Source organism: Ursus arctos, unplaced genomic scaffold (assembly GCF_023065955.2).
Source record: "Ursus arctos isolate Adak ecotype North America unplaced genomic scaffold, UrsArc2.0 scaffold_6, whole genome shotgun sequence".
Taxonomy (NCBI): Eukaryota; Metazoa; Chordata; class Mammalia; order Carnivora; family Ursidae; genus Ursus; species Ursus arctos.
This window is the reverse complement of record NW_026623078.1, coordinates 77,374,958-77,394,262: the sequence shown is the minus strand read 5'-3', so window position 1 is coordinate 77,394,262 and position 19,305 is coordinate 77,374,958. Positions and strand designations below refer to the sequence as shown.

The 19,305-nt window shown below is 35.8% G+C and overlaps 1 protein-coding gene and 1 pseudogene across 4 annotated transcripts in view; one reads left to right on the top strand and one right to left on the bottom strand.

Annotated features, from left to right (window-relative positions):
• The window catches only part of EFR3A (EFR3 homolog A), a 106,137-nt gene that overhangs the window by 31,944 nt on the left and 54,888 nt on the right, over window positions 1-19,305 (bottom strand). For all 4 annotated transcript variants that reach the window (XM_026495395.4, XM_026495397.4, XM_057308165.1 and 1 more), the window contains 5 exons: window positions 17,741-17,819; window positions 14,623-14,758; window positions 7,189-7,356; window positions 2,542-2,656; window positions 1,314-1,365 (listed from right to left, as the gene is read on the bottom strand). In XM_026495395.4, the coding sequence (XP_026351180.1) occupies window positions 1,314-1,365; window positions 2,542-2,656; window positions 7,189-7,356; window positions 14,623-14,758; window positions 17,741-17,819 (550 nt within the window). The remainder of the gene's footprint in view (window positions 1-1,313; window positions 1,366-2,541; window positions 2,657-7,188; window positions 7,357-14,622; window positions 14,759-17,740; window positions 17,820-19,305) is intronic.
• On the top strand, window positions 2,867-3,070 carry LOC113252713 (60S ribosomal protein L38-like; annotated as a pseudogene).

The following is a 19,305-nucleotide window of genomic DNA, read 5'->3' as shown; positions in this document are numbered from 1 at the left end:
ATGATTTACTCGGGGTATTTGTTTCATTAAAAGGCTTAGAAACAGAAGAAGTTTCAGGTGGGGAGTCTCTGTAGTCAGGATTACAAGCGAATATGGGTATTTATATTTGGGCACTTATTATAGGAAGGCGGTGATTTTATAAGCAAGAAAGGAAACTGGTTAGGACAATTGCTACCCGCCTAGAAGAGTTAAAAATATATCCAAGTTTCACACCACATACAAAAATAAACTTCAAATATCTAGCTATGGAAAGCCGAATTTTAAAAATTTCTGTAAAAAAATTTAGATAAAATGTGCTTATAAGAGTAGGCAAAAGTTCTTAAACAAGATACAAATAAAAAATCATAAAATACATATGAAAGGTTTGATAAATCTGGCCATATTAGATTTAAAACTTCTGTATAGCAAATACCATAACCAGAATTAAAAATGAAACACAAAAGATATTTCTGTACTAAACCCTAGGTATGAAATATTTATTTAAAAAAGAAAAAAACGGGGCACCTAAGTGGCTCAGTTGGCTAAGCATCTGCCTTTAGCTCAGGTCTCAGGATCCTGGGATTGGGCCCCGCATTGGGCTCCCACTCAGCAGGGAGCCTGCTTCTCCCTCTGCCCTCCATCCACCCCCTACCCGTACTCTGCTCGCTCTCTCTCATGCTCTCTCCCTCTCTCAAATAAATAGAATTTTTTTTTTCCAATGGATCATGTACAATAAAGATTTCCTAAAACAAATTTTAAAGATCTTTAAAGGCTGTGGAAGGACACACATTCCAAATAATCAGCTCCTACTTTGTTCCTGGCGTTATACTAGATATAGTTAAATCAAAGATGAAAATAATTACTATAAAATAACCAGAGGACTTCACATTTTAGGTATGCTTTTCCTTTTTATCTATTTATAGCTGAATTATTTTTCCAAACGAGAAGTCCTTATTTGGTCAGTGTATGAAGGAAACAGCATGATTTGTACAAAGAACATGGTTTCACATCCAACTTCTAGTCTTCAGCTTATTGACCTTGGTGAACCTCTTCCACTCCTCCCACTCCAAGTCTCCTGAGCCCGGGCATCTTCGTGTAGAAAACACAATACTTTCTATCCTCTGTATATTTCATCATTATGAAGATCAAATAAGATGACGGAAGTGAGGAATAAACAGTAAAAGAATAAAATAAAATATTTAAGTACATAAACCATAAAAAAACCTAATCATAAATAGTATCTTACAATATAAGAAAAAATGGATAACATGAAGCTATTCTTTCAACCTCTTCAGTAATGTAAGTGCATTCTTCACTTATCTTAAATGCCTTACCATAAGTAAAGATCTCAGCAACATTATCTGAATCCGCCTGGTTCCCAAATCCCTAAGACATACAAAATACTGGTATTATCTTATTAATAGTAATTGACATTGACATTATTTCATTTGCTTATATTATTACTTGATTTTAAAACTCTATTCATTTTGATTTAAATAGACTATTTATTAGCTAAAGTTATGACTCACTTTATACTTGTCAGTTTCATATGAATTAAAGAGTTATATGTAAGAAACAAACAAAAATTTAAAAAATTAAAAAGCTATTGGCTCTCAATGAAAACAGACCTACAAATGTAATGATGTGAGAATTCAATAATTCAATCATATGAACACACAGTGAAAAACAACCCCAATTTAAAGACACTGTAAGAATATATTTACCATAAATAAAATTGACAAATACAGTTACCTATTTAACATTTATCAATAAGCAGATACGAACGGACAATTAAAAGAAAAGCTAACAAATGGAAAATGGTTATTTAATTGGTGGTCAAAGAAATATAAATCAAATAAGACTATCATTTCTTTATGAAATTAAAAACACAAAAAAAATTTCCTAACTAAAGCTTTATTTAGCATGTTGTAAAATCAAATCAAACTATAAAATGAGGGAGCCAAAACATATGATCTTTAAAATCACTTTCAGTTCTAGAATTCTAGGAATAAGTCAACATTCTGGCAAAGCTTTACCCTACATTATGTATGTATATAGACAATGTCCAGGCCAAATAAACCTTCAACCTAGTCAATGTAAGACATAGAAAATTTGAGAATTTACAATATACTGAAAACTGATCCTAAAATCAGGCAATGTTGATAAAATTGCTTAGCAATGTAGTGCCAGAAAAACAATGATTTCCACAGGATTTTTATTACTAATGATTAAAAAAAAACATATTATGGGGCGCCTGGGTGGCACAGTGGTTAAAGCGTCTGCCTTCGGCTCAGGGCGTGATCCCAGCGTTATGGGATCGAGCCCCACATCAGGCTCCTCCGCTATGAGCCTGCTTCTTCCTCTCCCACTCCCCCTGCTTGTGTTCCCTCTCTCGCTGACTGTCTCTATCTCTGCTGAATAAATAAATAAAATCTTTAAAAAAAAAATAAAAATAAAAAAAAATAAAAATAAAAAAAACATATTATAACATTAAATTAAATTTAACCCAAGATTAATTTAAAATTTATACTTTGAGAACACAGGAAAACTACAGATGCATACCCTAGTTGACTGATATCCAAAGTATGGGTGGATGTTCCAAAAACGGGTACTTTCCCCATAATGAACATCATGATTTCTGACCTCTGATAATCTGGTAGGTTACTTCCAAAAAATCCTATGAAAATATTAAGATAAAGTTAAGATAAATTTTACAAATGGAAAGTTATTTTTCCATAATACTCAATCATAATATATTTTTAACCAAAGCTTTCAATATGTGGTAAAATGATGTCTTTAAATTATATATGTAACTCTGAAGTCCTCTTCTATCCTCCCTTCTTGCCGCTTACTGTGCTGGCCGCCCTCCCCTGTGCCCCTCGGAGCCATGCCTCACGGAATTGAAGAAATCAAGGACTTCCTGCTCACAGCCAGGCAAAAGGATGCCATACCCAGCAAGATCAAAAAAAGGAAGGATAACGTGTAGTTTCAAGTTCAATGTAGCGGATACCTTTATACCTCAGTCATCACAGACAAAGAGAAACTAAAGCAGTCCCTGCCCCCAGGTTTGGCAGTGAAGGAGCTGAAATGAACCTGGCACACTGATTTGAATTGTATTAAAATTTTAAAAGTTCAAAAAACAAAACTCTAAAGATATTCTAATTTCTTCTGTTCGAAATCCTTTACTCATGTAAAAGATGTACATAACAGACTAATCCTTAGATAAAATAATAAATGTCTAAAAATCTTTTGCATATGGTTTATAATGGCAAACCATCATCAATTTGAGCTGGACTTTTAGAAAAAGGGAAAAAAAAACCCCTCTGGCTGTATTTCTGATGAAACTCTTATTCACATATTGTGAGCCTAAATTCTTGTTCTGGTAAGGAAGTCAGTAATTAGGTCACATTTTGGTGAAGAGAGAGGTCAATAATCAGGTCACTACTTTGGCTTCAATTGCTGAAATACTATAGAATGTCATTATAATGAACCAGGTTTACAGTCTAACTCAGTGGGTTAACTGAATATATATTATTCAACTAATGCAAAAAACCCCACAAAACCTTATTTACTTGTCATTTTTCTCATGTACTCTTACATCTCATGGATATTTTAAATTTATCTGCTGTAGCCTTTGATGGGTTTACTTCCTAGTCTAGAAGACTTAAAACATTTAATTATCACTTACTCAAACTTAAAACTTTGTTGTTTCTTTGAAAGATCAGAACAGGTATTGAATCATGCTGGTTTTGTTCATTTCTCAAAATGCAGTATAATCATTACAAAAACCTTCTCATTTTTAATATTTAAGAATAAATTAGTTTTTCAATTTAACTCTTAAACTTCTATGATTGGAATTAATCTATGCAAACTCAAATTGTTCTATTTATCATCTGATTGGATCTGGGGATAAAAGTCATTTCCCATTATCACACACTTCAGCAATCAAACAAAAATCTCATGAGGTTAACATTACACAATCCAAGTAAAGTATACTATTCTAACTAACACTTCAGAAGCACTATCTACGGGGTTAAGAAACTATTTTGTATTCGGATCCTCAAAATAACCATGAGTCTCGGTACCATTTCTTATTAACGTCAGCTGCCTCTTGCGGAAATGTGGATTAGAGAGGTTAATAGCGCAAACCAAAAAACTACACAGCTAACAGGTCTGAGGTGAGGGCCATTCATTGCCAAAGCTTATGTTATTATTACCCTCTCCTCCCTCCTTGTAAGGTACTTTCAACTTTGCAAGAACCCAATTAGACATGTTGCTAATCACCATGCAAAACTAGACACTGATTTTCTGTTCCAAGCAAGCCAGTCATTACCATGAGGGCATAAGTTTCTAACATAATCAACTGGGAGGAGAGTCCTGAAAGGAATTAATTTTCTATACCCACTGTTTGTACTTGAACTGCTGAGCGGAAGTACTGAGGAGCCCCCCTCATGCTTGACTGGAAAGAACGAAAGAACACTTCAGGGAGCTAGATTCTGGACTACCGTAAAAAACGAATTTGGCCAACAACCTTGTATTGTCAAGTGCCAAAGGCACAGCAGCCCTGCTTCCTAGTCCAATAGTAATATCCACATGACCTAGTAACTACCAGAGTACTGAGAATTTCTAAAAGAAAATACTGAGGGAATCAGAAGTGTAATTAAATAAAAATCTTACTCACTGCGCCACACTGCATTTCTTTTCTCTCATGTTTTAATTTTCACATGTTATTTTGAATGTGTATGTCAGAGAAATATTGCTTGAGTCTATTATATCTATATTTTATAATAAAATACTGGAAAAAATAAATATTCTGGAAAGAGTAACACTGAATTAATTAGAAGTCACAAAAGCAATCCAAATTAATTCTGTGAAAGCAAGAATAGCTGATATCTTACCTTAAAATATCACAGAAAATCCATAAATAATCCAAGTAAATTTAAGAGTCCTCATAAAAGTTGGGTTTACCATACACGGATCTAATTGTTTTAAGGAATATCTATCTAAAATGTCTCTGCTATAGAGGTTCCATGGTAATATTGGACTTCATTTTGTTGTGTCTTTTCACTCACTCCAAAAACTTAAGCACCTACTATGTGTTACTGTACTAAATAAGACGCACCTGGGGCTTTGCCCTCAGGAGGATTATTTCTGTGCGTGTAAGACTGTAGCGAGCTGAAACAGCGGTATGGCACCAAGGAGACCAACCGTACGTGTCCACAAGGGGAGAGCCATACGCATCACAAAATCCTAGTATGGGGCCTGCTGAGTATACACATTCAATATGTTAAGTGTGGAATGCTGATGCATCATGCACAGATGTACACCCATAAAACTTCAGAAAGAAGATACAAAAGAGAAACTTTGTATGACATATTCCAAAGGACTAACTATTATAAATAAGTAGCCTACACATAGGAAAATTACCCAGATAAAAGACATAAACTGGGTTCCAAAAAAAATTTATGTATGACTCTATTTTTAGCAGAAACTATTAGCAACCACTAGAAATTAGGTACTAAGACCCAGGGATACAACTCAATTTTGAAATTACTGTAGCAATCATGCAGTTACATTAAAACATGATCTGGATATTCTAAAGATATCAGGAGGGGAAGGTTAAAGTAGAATAGGAGTTTGTTTAATTTGTATTTAATTTGTATCTTACTTTATTTAATACAGTCAGATCACTTTATTTCCCCCCAAAAATTCTCATGGCTTTTTTTTTTTTAAAGGAAGTTATCATTTTATTGAACTTTTACCATGTTTTTAAGGAAAAAAACATGAAATTAAAGCCCAAGGTAGTGGCCCCCACAACTTGGTTTCTAATACCATTCCCCAGTAAAAGAAACCACAGCACTTTGAGAAATGACGGATTCCATGGCTGGGACAGGAAATATAAAATGAGCCTGAAAAGGCTTAAACCAGTAAGGCTGTGATCAAAAGAAATGGGGGGATGTTACAAAGACATGGAAGATGGGAGTTCCCACTGGCCAAATCTGGGATGATTTCAGCACCAAAATGTAATAATAAATACAGAATGAATTATGAAACATGAAAATATAAATCCAAAAGCTCATACCAATAATAAAGATATAAATACCTGCATTCCTACATACATACATAGGGAAGAAAAAGGGACTCCTGCTCACCGCAGAACACAGAGTGCCACCTGACAGCTGTGGAGGGAGTGCCGAGTTCGAAAACCATCCATTTGCAACATTATGGTAAAGACAGGTTCAGGTGAGAATTATGAATGGTTACTAAATTCAGGGGGAGATTTGGGTGAAGAGCAGAATATCCACATGGTCTAAAAGCATATCCTCAGAGACTGCTTACTGTTTGCAAGGATAAAAACTGAAACCGTACAACAGAGAAACAGAACACTTTGAGTGATCAAAACTCACATCACCAATGAGAAGCAAAAGTACACTGCATCCCTCTCTGTAGGCAATACTCCGAGCGGAACCTTATCACTTACGTAGTATCCAGCCAGGAATGAGCAACCAGACAAACCCAAATGAGAACATTTCTTTTTTTAAAAGGGGGTGGTATGCTCTTAAAAACTCCCATATCAAAACTGAAATGTTCCAGACTAAAGGAACGAAAGAAATATTACAACTAAATGCAATTTATGATCCTAGACTGAATCCTGGATGTAAGGAAAAACATGGTCTAAAGGACATTAGGTCAAATGACAAAACTGAAACGTGGAAGTCTGTTTAACGTATATGCCACTGTTAAATTCACTGATGTTGACAACTGCATTCTGGTTATGTAAGAATCTTATTCTTTGGAAATATTCTCTGTGGTAAAAGAGCATGATGCATATGCACTTAATCTCTAGTGGTTTGGGAAAAAATGAGGATATATGTACGTACCTACCTCTCTCTACACGTATATATTTATATATGCACATATATGTACACATACACATACATATATGCACACATGGAGAAATGGAGAGGAGGAGGGAGAGGAAGAGACAACATAAATGATAAAATAAATGGCATAAAATATTAATAGATGAATGTGGGTGAAGGGTATAGTGTTCTTTGCCCTATTCTTATGTTTGCTTCAGAATATCAAGTTTTTTAAAAGACTAAGCAATCATTCGCCTTTGACTAATGTAAGAGACAAATAACTTTCAGCAAGAGCTTTTTTAATCACTGTTTTACGTAATAGTTTGGAAAAGGGAACTATACTCACCTATTGTTTGGATGATAGCATTCTGCACAATCTTCTCATCATTGTCTTTGGAACTTGAGTTTAAGTTAGCACTGCCTACAGATCCCCCCTGTAAATCATTTGCTTCAAATTCAACACTGAGACGCAGATGCTTCAGGAGGGTGTTAAAGACTTCCAGCACTGTGGGTCCTGTAAACAAACACTAATGGGAGCTTTTCCAGTATTATATACTCAAAACCAATTCTCACATTTCTCAGAGATTTTTGGATATTTCCAAAATAATAAAAAAGTAAATGAGAAATACCTAAATAAAAAGTCTCCTAGTTGTTCCAGCATTTACTGGGCATCTCTGAGCAACTGACCATTTGAACCTCTGTACAAACCACACAAAATGCGTATATGCATATAAAAAAATCACGAAAACTTTCCATCTATATAATCTTGTCTACTCAAAATAATGTGTATTAGGACAATATTTAACTTGATTGTTGGGTCAGAACCCACAGAATTAGGATACCATAGCTCACTGTAGTGTTGGAAATTTATTTTGCATCTTATGAAGATGAAGAAGGGATAATGTGCCTCCGTTATAAGAAAGAAACTAGCCGATTTATCAGATTCGGGTAAATGAGATTTGCTCTCTGCTTTTAGTTCTAGAAATACTCTGCACATGTTTGTCACTGAATCTATCTATCTATCTATCTATCTATTTATCTATCTATCTATCTATCTATCTATCACACTATAGTTTAATCAGTGTTTTTTATTTCTGCCTCCAACTCTTAACTGCAATCTTCAGCGACAGGCAGCCATGATCAAAAACTTCTTCAAATGTATGGAGCTTAGTACATAGTATCTCATACATAACAGACATTAGTGTGACAATTCAATGTAGTGTCTGTTCTGTTCAATATTTCAAATTAAGTAACTTTTTAGTTAAACAACTGCTTCCATTTCTTTGAGATAAATTACAAGTAATAAAAAGTCCATATCCAAAATGCCCACTCCTATTTGACACTCAATGAGCACTAGCGTATTTCAGTAGCTAATGTATTTCCACTTTGATTTTGAAGAAACCATAACCAGATACTTCTCCTAAATTTAGTAATTCTATCATGGCCTCTTCCATTCTTCTAATGACATGCAGGTGAAAAATTGACCTCTGATCTGTCCCTTCTCTTTGTTAGCCCTACAGTCAGTTATCCAACCCTGTTTACATTCCCACTCCTGTGCTGCCATTCAAGGTCAAGTGCTTTCCCTTGTGCCTACATGGCAACCACCTGTTATTTCTAAAGTATCTTACATTTTGCAGCCACATGAATTACTTATCCTACAGCACATCTTTGACAAAGAGTACATTAAATCTCTAAAGAGTATCAATCAACTGTAGAATTACATCCATGATTTGGCTGCAACTTGAAAGCAATTTCTCTGACTTCTACTTAATATTTTGCTCTTACCAAACCATTTTCCATCCCTAGTTTTATAAGAAATGTGAGCAAACCTGCCCTGAATTACAGCATTAGATAAAGTCGTCTCACTTCAAGTAAACCATAAGTTTCTTTTATCTATATTCTCCCAAATGTCTAGCACATAATTGGTATTCAAAAATCTTTTTCATATATTTTTAAAATTTAAATTCAATTAATTAACATATAACGTATTATTAGTTTCAGAGGTAGAGTTCAGTGATTCATCAGTTGTATATAACACCCACTGTTCATTACATCACGTGCCCTCCTTCATGCCCATCACTCAGTGACCCCATTCCCCCCACTCCCTGCCCCTCCAGCAACCTTCGGTTTATTTCTTATGATTGAGAGTCTCTTATGGTTTGCTTCCCTCTCAGATTTCAAAGTCTTGTTTTATTTTTCCCTCCCTTCCCCTATGCTCCTGTTTTGTTTCTTAAATTCCACAAGCGAAATCATATAATAGTCTTTTTCTGATTGAGAAATACTCTCTAGTTCATTCACGTCCTTACAAATGGCAAGATTTCATTTTCTGATGGCTGAGTAATATTCCATTGTATATATACATACCACCTCTTCTATATCCATTCATCTGTCGATGGACATCTGGGCTCTTTCCATAGTTTGGCTATTGTGGACACTGTGCTATAAACATTGGGGAGCAGGTGCCCCTTCAGATCACTACATTTGAGTCTTTGGGGTATATACCTAGTAGTACAATTATTGGGTCATAGGGTAGTTATATTTTTAACTTTTTGAGGAACCTCCATACTGTTTTCCAGAATGGCTGTACCAGCTTGCATTCCCACCAGCAGTGTAAGAGGATTCCCCTTTCTCTACATCCTTGCCAACATTCTCGTTGTTTCCTGAGTTGTTAATTTTAGCCATTCTGACTGGCTAGAGGTGGTATCTCATTGTGGTTTTAATCTGAATTTCCCTGATTCCAAGTGATATTGAGCATTATTTCATGTGTCTGTTGGCCATTTGTATGTATGTCTTCTTTGGAGAAATGGCTGTTCATGTCTTCTGCCCATTTCTTGACTAGATCTTTTGTTCCTTGGGTGCTGAGTTTGGTTAAGTTCTTTATAGATTCTGGATAATAGGCCTTGATCTGGTAAGACTTTTGCTAATATCTTCTACCATTCTGAGGTTTTCTTTAGGGTTGTTGACCATTTCCTTTGCTGTGCAAAAGCTTTTTATCTTGATGGAGTCCCCACGGTTCATTTTTGCCTTTGTTTCCCTTGCCTTTGGAGATGTATCTAGCAAGAAGTTGCTGCAGCTGAGGTCCGAGAGGTTGCTGCCTGTGGTTCTCCTCTAGGATTTTGATGGATTCCTGTCTCACATTTAGGTCTTTCTCCATTTTGAGTCTATTTTTGTGTATGGTCCAGTTTCATTCTTCTACATGTGGCGTCCAATTCTCCCAACACCATTTGTTAAAGAGACCATCTTTTTTCCACTGGATATTTTTTCCTGCTTTATCGAAGATTAGCTGACCACAAAGGTGAGGGTCCATTTCTGAGTTCTCTATTTGGTTCCATTGATCTATGTGTCTGTTTCCATGACAGTACCATACTGTCTTGATGATTACAGCTTTGTCACGGAGCTTGAAGTCTGGCATTGTGATGCTACCAGCTCTGGTTTTCTTTTTCAACATTCCTCTGGCTATTTGGAGTCTTTCCTGGTTCCATAAAAATTTTAGGATTACTTGTTCCACCTATGTGAAAAAAGTCAATGATATTTTGATAGGGATTGCACTGAATGTATAGATTCCTCTAGGAAGCATAGACATTTTAACAATATTTGTTCTTCCAATCCATGAGCATGGAACGTTTTTCCATTTGTGTCTTCCTCAATTTCTTTCATGAGTGTTCTATAGTTTTCTGAGTATAGATCCTTTGCCTGTTTGCTTACGTTTAATCCTAGGTTATCTTATGGTTTTTGGTGCAATTATAAATGGGATTGATTCCTTAATTTCTCTTTCTTCTGTCTCATTGTTAGTGTATAGAAATGCAACAGATTTCTGTGCATTGATGTTATATCCTGTCACTTCGCTACATTCCTGTACGAGTTCTAGCAATTTTCAGGTGGAGTCTTTTCGGTTTTCTGAGTCTCGTGTCATCTGCGAAGAATGAGTTTGACTTCTTTGCTGACTTAAATACCTTTTCTTTTTGTTGTCTGATTGCTGAAGCTAGGACTTCTAGTACTATGCTGAACAACAGCGGTGAGAGTGGACATCCCTGTCATGTTCCTGATCATGGGGGAAAAGCTCCCAGTTTTTCCCTGTTGAGAATGTTATTTGCATGGGCTTTTCATGTACAGTTTTTATGATATTGAGATATGTCCTACCATCCCTCTGTGGAGAGTTTTAATCAGGAAATGATGCTGTACTTTGTCAAATGCTTTTTCTATATCTACTGAGAGTATCATATGGTTCTGGTCCTTCCCTTTATTAATGTGATGTATCACATTGATTGATTTGTGGATGCTGAACCACCCTTGCAGCCCAGGAATAAATCCCACTTGGTCATGGTGAATAATCCTTTTTGTGTACTGCTGGATCCTATCGGCTAGTATCTTGCTGAGAATTTTGGCATCCATGTTCATCAGGCATATTGGTTTGTAATTCTTTTTGGTGGGGTCTTTGTCTGGTTTTGGGATCAAGGTAATGCTAGCCTCATAGAAAGAATTTGGAAGTTTCCCTTCCATTTCTATTTTTTGAAACAGCTTCAGAATATAGTTATTAATTCTTCTTTGAATGTTTGGTAGAATTCCCTGGGAAGCCATCCGGCCCTAGACTCTTGTTGGGAGAATTTTGATTACTGCTTCTATCCTTGTCAGTTATGGGTCTGTTTAAATCTTCTATTTCTTCCTGTTTCAGTTTTGGTAGTTTATACATTTCTAGGAAAGCACCCATTTCTTCCAGATTGCCTAATTTGTTGGCATATAGGTGGCTCATAATACGTTCTTATAATTGTTTGTATTTCTTCGGTGTTGGTTGTGATCTCTACTTTTTCATTCATAATTTTATTTATTTGGGGCCTTTCTAAACTTTTCTTTTTGATAAGTCTGGCTAGGGGTTTATTGATCTTATTAAGTCTTTCAAAGAACCAGCTCCTAGTTTCATTGATCTGTTCTACTGTTCTTTTGGTTTCTATTTCTTTGATTTCTGCTCTAATCTTTATTATTTCTCTTCTCCTGTTGGGTTTAAGCTTTATTTGCTGTTCTTTCTCCAGCTCCTTTAGGTTTAAGGTTAGGTTGTGTATTTGAGACCTTTCTTGTTTCTTGAGAAAGGCTTGTATTGCTATACACTTCCCTCTTATGACTGCCTTTGCTGCATCCCAAAGGTTTTGAACAGTTGTGCTTTCATTTACATTTAAAATCCTTAATTTTTAAAATTCTTCTTTAATTTCCTGGTTGACCCATTCACTCCTTAGTAGGATGCTTTTTAACCTTCAAGCATTTGAGTTCCTTCCAAATTTCCTCTTGTGATTGGGTTCAAGCTTCAAAGCACTATGGTCCGAAAATATACAGGGAATGACCCCAATGTTTTGGTACTGTTTGAGACCTGATTTGTGACTCAGCATGTGATCTCGTTGGAGAATGTTCTATGTGCACTGGAGAAGAATGTATATTCTGTTGTTTTAGGATGGAATGCTCTGAATGTATCTGTGAAGTCCATCTGGTCCAGTGTGTCATTCAAAGCCCTTGTTTCCTTGTTGATCTTGTGCTTAATGACTGTCCACTGAAGTAAGTGGGGTGTTAAAGTCCCCTACTATTACTGTATTATTATTGATGTGTTTCTTTAATTTTGTAATTAATTGGTTTATATAATTGGCTGCTCCCATGTTAGGGGCATAAATACTTACAACTGTTAGATCTTCTTGCTGGATAGGCCCTTTAATTATGATATAGTATGCTTCCTCATCTCTTATTAGTCTTTGGTTTAAAATCTAATTTGTCTGGGGGCGCCTGGGTAGCACAGTCGTTAAAGCGTCTGCCTTCGGCTCAGGGCGTGATCCCGGTATTCCGGGATCGAGTCCCACATCGGGCTCCTCCGCTGGGAGCCTGCTTCTTCCTCTCTCACTCGCCTGCTGTGTTCCCTCTCTCGCTGGCTGTCTGTCACATAAATAAATAAAATCTTTAAAAAAAAAAATCTAATTTGTCTGATATAAGGATTGCTATCCCAGCTTTCTTTTGACGTCCATTAGCATGATAAGTGGTTTTCCACCCCTTCACTTTCAGTCTGGAGGTGTCTTTGGGTCTAAAATGAGTCTCTTGTAGACAGCATATGGATGGGTCTTCTTTCTTTATCCAATCTGATACCCTGTGTCTTTTGATTGGGGCATTTAGCCCATTTATATTCAGAGTAACTACGGAAAGCTATGAATTTAGTGCCATTGTATTACCTGTAAAATCACTATTTCTGTATATTGTCTCTGTTCCTTTCTGGTCTATGTTACATTTGGGCTCTCTCTTCACTTAAAGGATCCCTTTAGTATTTCTTGCAGGTCTGGTTTAGTGATCACAAAAATTATTTGTTTCTGTTTGTTCTGGAACCTCCTTATCTCCCCTTCTACTCTGAATGACAACCTTGTGGGATAGAGTATTCTTGGCTGAGTATTTTTCTCATTTAACACCCTGAATGTATCTTGCCAGACCTTTCTGGCCTGTCAGGTCTCTATGGATAGGTTTGCTGCCAGCCTTATGTTTCCACCCTTGTAGGTTGAGGACCTCTTGTCCTGAACTGCTTTCAGGATTTTCTCTTTGTCTCTGAAATTTGCAAGCTTCACTATTATATGTCCAGGTGTTGACCTATTTTTGATTTTGAGGGGGGTGCTCTGTGACTCCTGGACTTGAATGCCTGTTTCCTTCCCCAGATTAGGGAATTTCTCAGCTATAACTTGCTCTAATATATCTCCTTCCCCCCTTTTCTCTCTTTCCCCTTCTTCTGGGTTCCCAATTATTCTAACACTGTTTCATTTTATGGTACCACTTATCTCTCAAATTCTCCCCTAGTGATCCAGTAGTTGTTTATCTCTTTTTCTCAGCTTCTTTATTCTCCATCATTTTGTCTTCTATATCACTAATTCTCCATTCTGCCTTATTTATCCTCTAGCAGTTAGAGTGTCCATTTTTTATTGCATCTCATTAATAGCCTTTTGATTTCAGCTTGTTTAGATTTTAGTTCATTTCTCCAGGAAAGGATTCTCCTATGTCTTCTATACTTTTTCCAAGCCCAGACAGTATCTTTACAATCGTTATTCTTAACTCTAGTTCCAATATCTTACTTATATCCATAATGTTTAGGTCCCTGGCAGTCAGTACTGCTTCTTGTTCTCTTTTTTGCGGTGAGTTCTTCTGTCCTGTCATTCTTGCAAAAAGTAGTCACTTTTCTATTTGTAGAGTTGCAGCAATTCTTTTTTTTTTTTTTTTAAAGATTTATTTATTTCTTTATTTGACAGAGAGAGAGACAGCCAGTGAGAGAGGGAACACAAGCAGGGGGAGTAGGAGAAGAAGAAGCAGGCTCCTAGTGGAGGAGCCTGATGTGGGGCTCGATCCCGAAACTCCAGGATCATGCCCTGAGCTGAAGGCAGACGCTTAACAACTGCGCTACCCAGGCGCCCCAGCAATTCTTTTTCTTAGATCTCTGGTTGAGTTTGCAGGTGTTCAGAATGATTTGATAGCTATCTAGCTGAATTCCAGGGATCAGACGAAACTAGGGTCCCCTACTCCTCTGCCATCTTCCTCCTCCATCCAAAAATCTTCATTAGAAAAAAGGAGGAAGGGGAATTCTGATATAGTGGAAAATGCTTAAGTGTATACTAATGAAGCCTGAGAAATTCCAAGAGAAACTGTAGCACATTTAAAAACATTAAAGTATTTTTAAAGAATTTTCCATACACTGCTGTATCTACTGAGAAAAATTCTAGAACAGATTAATGCATTAATTTTTTTGAGTTTTGTTTTGTTTTTTGCTTACACTCACCTATGGAACCTTTAGCAGCAATGGCAACAGCCTCCAACAGAACCTGGATGATACCTGCTCGAACCCGTGGAGAATCTTTTTTACGAGCATCAAGGTGTCCAAGGATTTCCTGAATTACATGGTGAGAATACTGAGCCTAAAAGAAGCAAAACAGTACACAAAGATGTACGAACAGTTGTATGCATATGGGCTGGATTCTTAAGAATGGAAAACCATGTGTCACTTAAACATCCAACTATAGGAGACTGATACTCCTGTTACAGAACAATATGTAGCCCTTAAAAACCATGCTTTTAAAGACTAAATAGGGATACTTGAAAATATTTATAATATCCTGGGATGAAAAAAGCAAGTTGCAAAAACTATGATTAATAAAATTTAATCTGTTTTTTAAAACAATATATAGGACTAGAATTATATACACCTAAATATTGACAGTGGCCAGGATTCATGAGAAGTTTTTATTCCCTTCACACTTCTCTATAATTTCAAAGAACATTTATATATTCTTATAATTTGATAACAGGACAAATGTTCAAAAATAAACAGATTATGATATTTACAGCACTCATGGATGAAAAGTGCACAGAGTGATAGGAACAAAACTGCAATGATGTTAATTATACTTTATACAGAGTTTCTGACACAGGTACGCTAAGCTATCACGTACCTATGGTAAAACTCACCCTCACACTGAATTTTAAAGCAATAGTAATGGATGTGTAGCTTTAAGAAGCAACATAATAGAGTGGTTAAATACATCTGTAAGCCCTGGAGTCAGATTTGCCCAAATTCAAATTCGGGCTCCATCATTTAATAGCTTAACAGTGCACAGCTTAAGAGAGGACTACTTAACCTTTCTGTACCTCAGTTTTCCTCATCTACAATATTTAGAAAATATAAACAGTTATTTTGTAGGATTGTTATGGCACTTGAATGAGTTCGTCTGTGTGAAGAACCTAAACTTGTGTCTAGCACAGGAAATGTGCTCAATCTAGCCATTATTACTCACTCTTTAATTGGTGACTCCTGGGATAATATATTACTACAGAATTGAACATAACAAAAATGACAACAAAAAACATTTGATTCGGAAGCAGATGCCAGGCACTGTTCTACGCTCTGTATATGTATTATCACATTTTATCCACACCAACAGTTCCAGGAAGTAGCCTAACTCAATCACACTGTGAGCTTCGCAGTGCAAATGAGGCAGGTTTTTAAAGAACTTGCCCAAAGTCACGCACAGACTCTAAGGGAGGACCTAGCTGTGAATCCTAGCCCAACCTCAGAGCACAGCTCTTAAATACAACACCTTATTACACTCAACAAATCATTTTAGCGCAAAAGATAAGCTTTAAATATTTTCTCTTTACCACAAATGCCCTTATTATATTTGAAACTATCTGAAACTATGTCTATGTAATCCCTTAGTGATATAAATACTGGTCAGGCTAGCTAATGTTTTGCGGAGAGAGGAAAATATGTTACTTTGGAATAAGTCCCATAAACAATTTTATGGTAAACAGCAATTAAAACAAATTTATCAGAAGTTTTACTTGTATCAGGATAGTCTTATTAAACAGAAATTCCCATTCTACTGGGTACTACCATTTAACTTCTGATCAATGGACTTCATAAAACATATGAAATGCTGTGGACCAGCAGATTCTTCATATTTAATCAAGTATTTATTGATTCCTTAAGTTTCTTTGACTTTATTTACTTTATTAACTTACTTTGTGCAAAAAACAATTTCATTTAGTACCAAAATCTGAATGAGGAAGGCAAATGAAGAAATACAAGGCTACAAAAGACCAGAACAGCCTTAATTATGCCCACAGACTGCCAGATCAACTTCTTACCTACTTAATTAAAATTAAATGAAAAGATCTTAAAAGTTCTCCTAAGAAGGAAAAAAAAAACCTGTAACTATGTGAGGCGATGGATCTTGAGTAAAGTACTACAGAAATCATTTTACAATATATCCAATCGTTACATCGTACACCTTAAACCTACATAGTGTCATATGTCAATTACAACTCAATAAAAGTAGAAAAATAATTTTTTTATATAATCCTACCACATCCAAACCGGCTTTATAATTACTACTACTTACTGAAAACCCACATTATGGTACGCTAACTTTAACTTACTGGTTTATTTCCCCCAAAACTTGTGGAACAGAATGGACAGAATTTGAATCCTGACTTCACTTTCTACCTTTTTGCCCTTCAGTGAGGTACCTGACCCCCCCGAAAGATCAGTTTTCTGATCTGCAAAAGAAGAATAACAATATCTACTCTATAAAATGAGGAGAATTAAAAGCAAGCAAGCAAATAGATTATGTGCACAGTACATAGTACGGCTGGCACTTGAAAAGCTGGTAGTCCTATTTTAAAATATAAATGAACCATTCAATGCACGCATTAAAGTTTTGTTTTCAGAAATGAGAAAACCAGAACTCAGAGGGACTGAATAATTTTTCCAAGTTCACACAACCAGTAAACAGCACATCTAGGATGTGAATCTAGTATGACCTATGTAAAAGCCATGTTGCTTTCTTACTCTACCTTATCTCCTTTGAATTAACGATGACTTTTTGGGGAATAAAAGAATGTAGACTGTGTAAAAAAAAAAAAAAAAAAAAAGACAGACTTAAAAATCCCACTTGAATTAAGAGCTACCTGGGTCTGTTCAGGTTCCGAGGAGAACCAAGGTGCAGGAGATAAGACTGTCTCATCACAAGGTTTTATGATAGGCTAGGGGAGTCAATGCATGTATGATTACATAATAAAAACTCAGTAAATGCTAGTTATTATCAGCTATATTCTGATTTCAATTCCAATACCAGTTCATCAGTGAAATTTAAATACACAATAAAAATATTCAAATAAATGAACAATAAGCAGCAGCATCATGAAATCTTTTACTTCTTTTTATTAACTATCTTTTCATCTTGGCAAATAAGAAAATAAGTGGTAAATAAAAATGAGACAAAAAACAAAATTAAGAACATGTTGTGTATCTTCAGTGCTCTATATCTCTGATGACATGTTTATCAATACAGAACCAAAATTACTTATATAAATAGGATAAATACTTAACCAATCCTTACCTGAATGGAATACATTATAATTTTAAAGCAGTGAACTGCAAATTCATTGGGATCCCATAGTTTGTGATGGTCTAAATGCCTGTAATTAACAAAAAAATTACTTTAAGAATTCCTTTTTTTATTCCACTTTCTTCCTTTAGAACCCTTAACAATATGTAAAATTGTATCCTAGAATGTAGCACAGAGAAACAAAGGAATGAACAATGTGTAGACAGCTTAAGAGCCACGAAGTAAAAAGGGAGAAGACCTAAAACACCTTTAGCCAGGATTTCAGAAGAACAAAGATCGAATGTGACTGACTGGAGGAGCCAATGACTGAAGATTTTTCTAGTTCAAAACAACCAACCCAAGACCAAAACCCTAATCCTCAGGTTTAGGAATCCCATCAAGATAAAGAGAAGGTTAACAGGAGTCCGAGAGGAACAAGAGCTCACCTCTAAAGGAAACAGAACTAGATTCACAGGTAAGTCACCAAGAGCAACACCAGAAGACAGAAAAGAACAGAGTTAACACCCTCAGAGTACTGATCTATTAATTCAGTTTAGTATTATGTACCAAGCAAAACTTTCAACGTGGATAAAATAAAGACATGCGATAAAGCAATTTCTGGAGCACTTCAGAAAGAAGGGGAAAAAAAATGATTCCAGAATAAAGAACAGAAAGGCAAAAAGGAAAGCTGAGTAACAGAATTGAATAATGTAAGAGTTAAAATACATACAAACACTGACTGAATAACATAATAATACCTAATTTGTGAAACTGAAAAACATACTAGCTGAAAGTAGACATTAAGACAAAAGAATTTAACCTTGTATTCCTAAAGAAGAAAAAGAAAATATTAAACTTTACACCAAAAAAATGTTAAACTTTAAATTTTACATAAAAATGAATGTTACATTTCCTGAGAACCACTCAAAGCAGAAAAATTATGCAAAAAAAAGCTTGTGATTTTAAAAACTGACAGCAAACCAGAAAAGAGAATTTTCTTAAATCAAGTTTTCTATTTAAAAAATAAACCTCATGGGGCGCCTGGGTGGCACAGCGGTTAAGCGTCTGCCTTCGGCTCAGGGCGTGATCCCGGCATTATGGGATCGAGCCCCACATCAGGCTCCTCTGCTATGAGCCTGCTTCTTCCTCTCCCACTCCCCCTGCTTGTGTTCCCTCTCTCGCTGGCTGTCTCTATCTCTGTCGAATAAATAAAATCTTAAAAAAAAAAAAAATAAATAAATAAAATAAACCTCAGCAAACATCATGCTCAGTGGTAAAATGGTATGGGAATCTTGAAAATTGGGGTCAAACCCCTGCACTTGAATGCCACTTAGTAACTGTCACTTCGGACAAATGATTTCACCTCCTGAATTTCAGTGTTCCTATCTATAAACTGGGGATAATGACACATTCCTTACAGGGCTACTGGAATGATTAAACAAGAACTCATGTGAAAACACCTAGCACAGTATATGGCACAGAACAGGTAATGAATGTCAGTATTTGTGGCCCTTTTCTAGATAATACGAATCATTTAAAATTATCATTTAAAACCAATGACTTAGCTCTGACAGAAT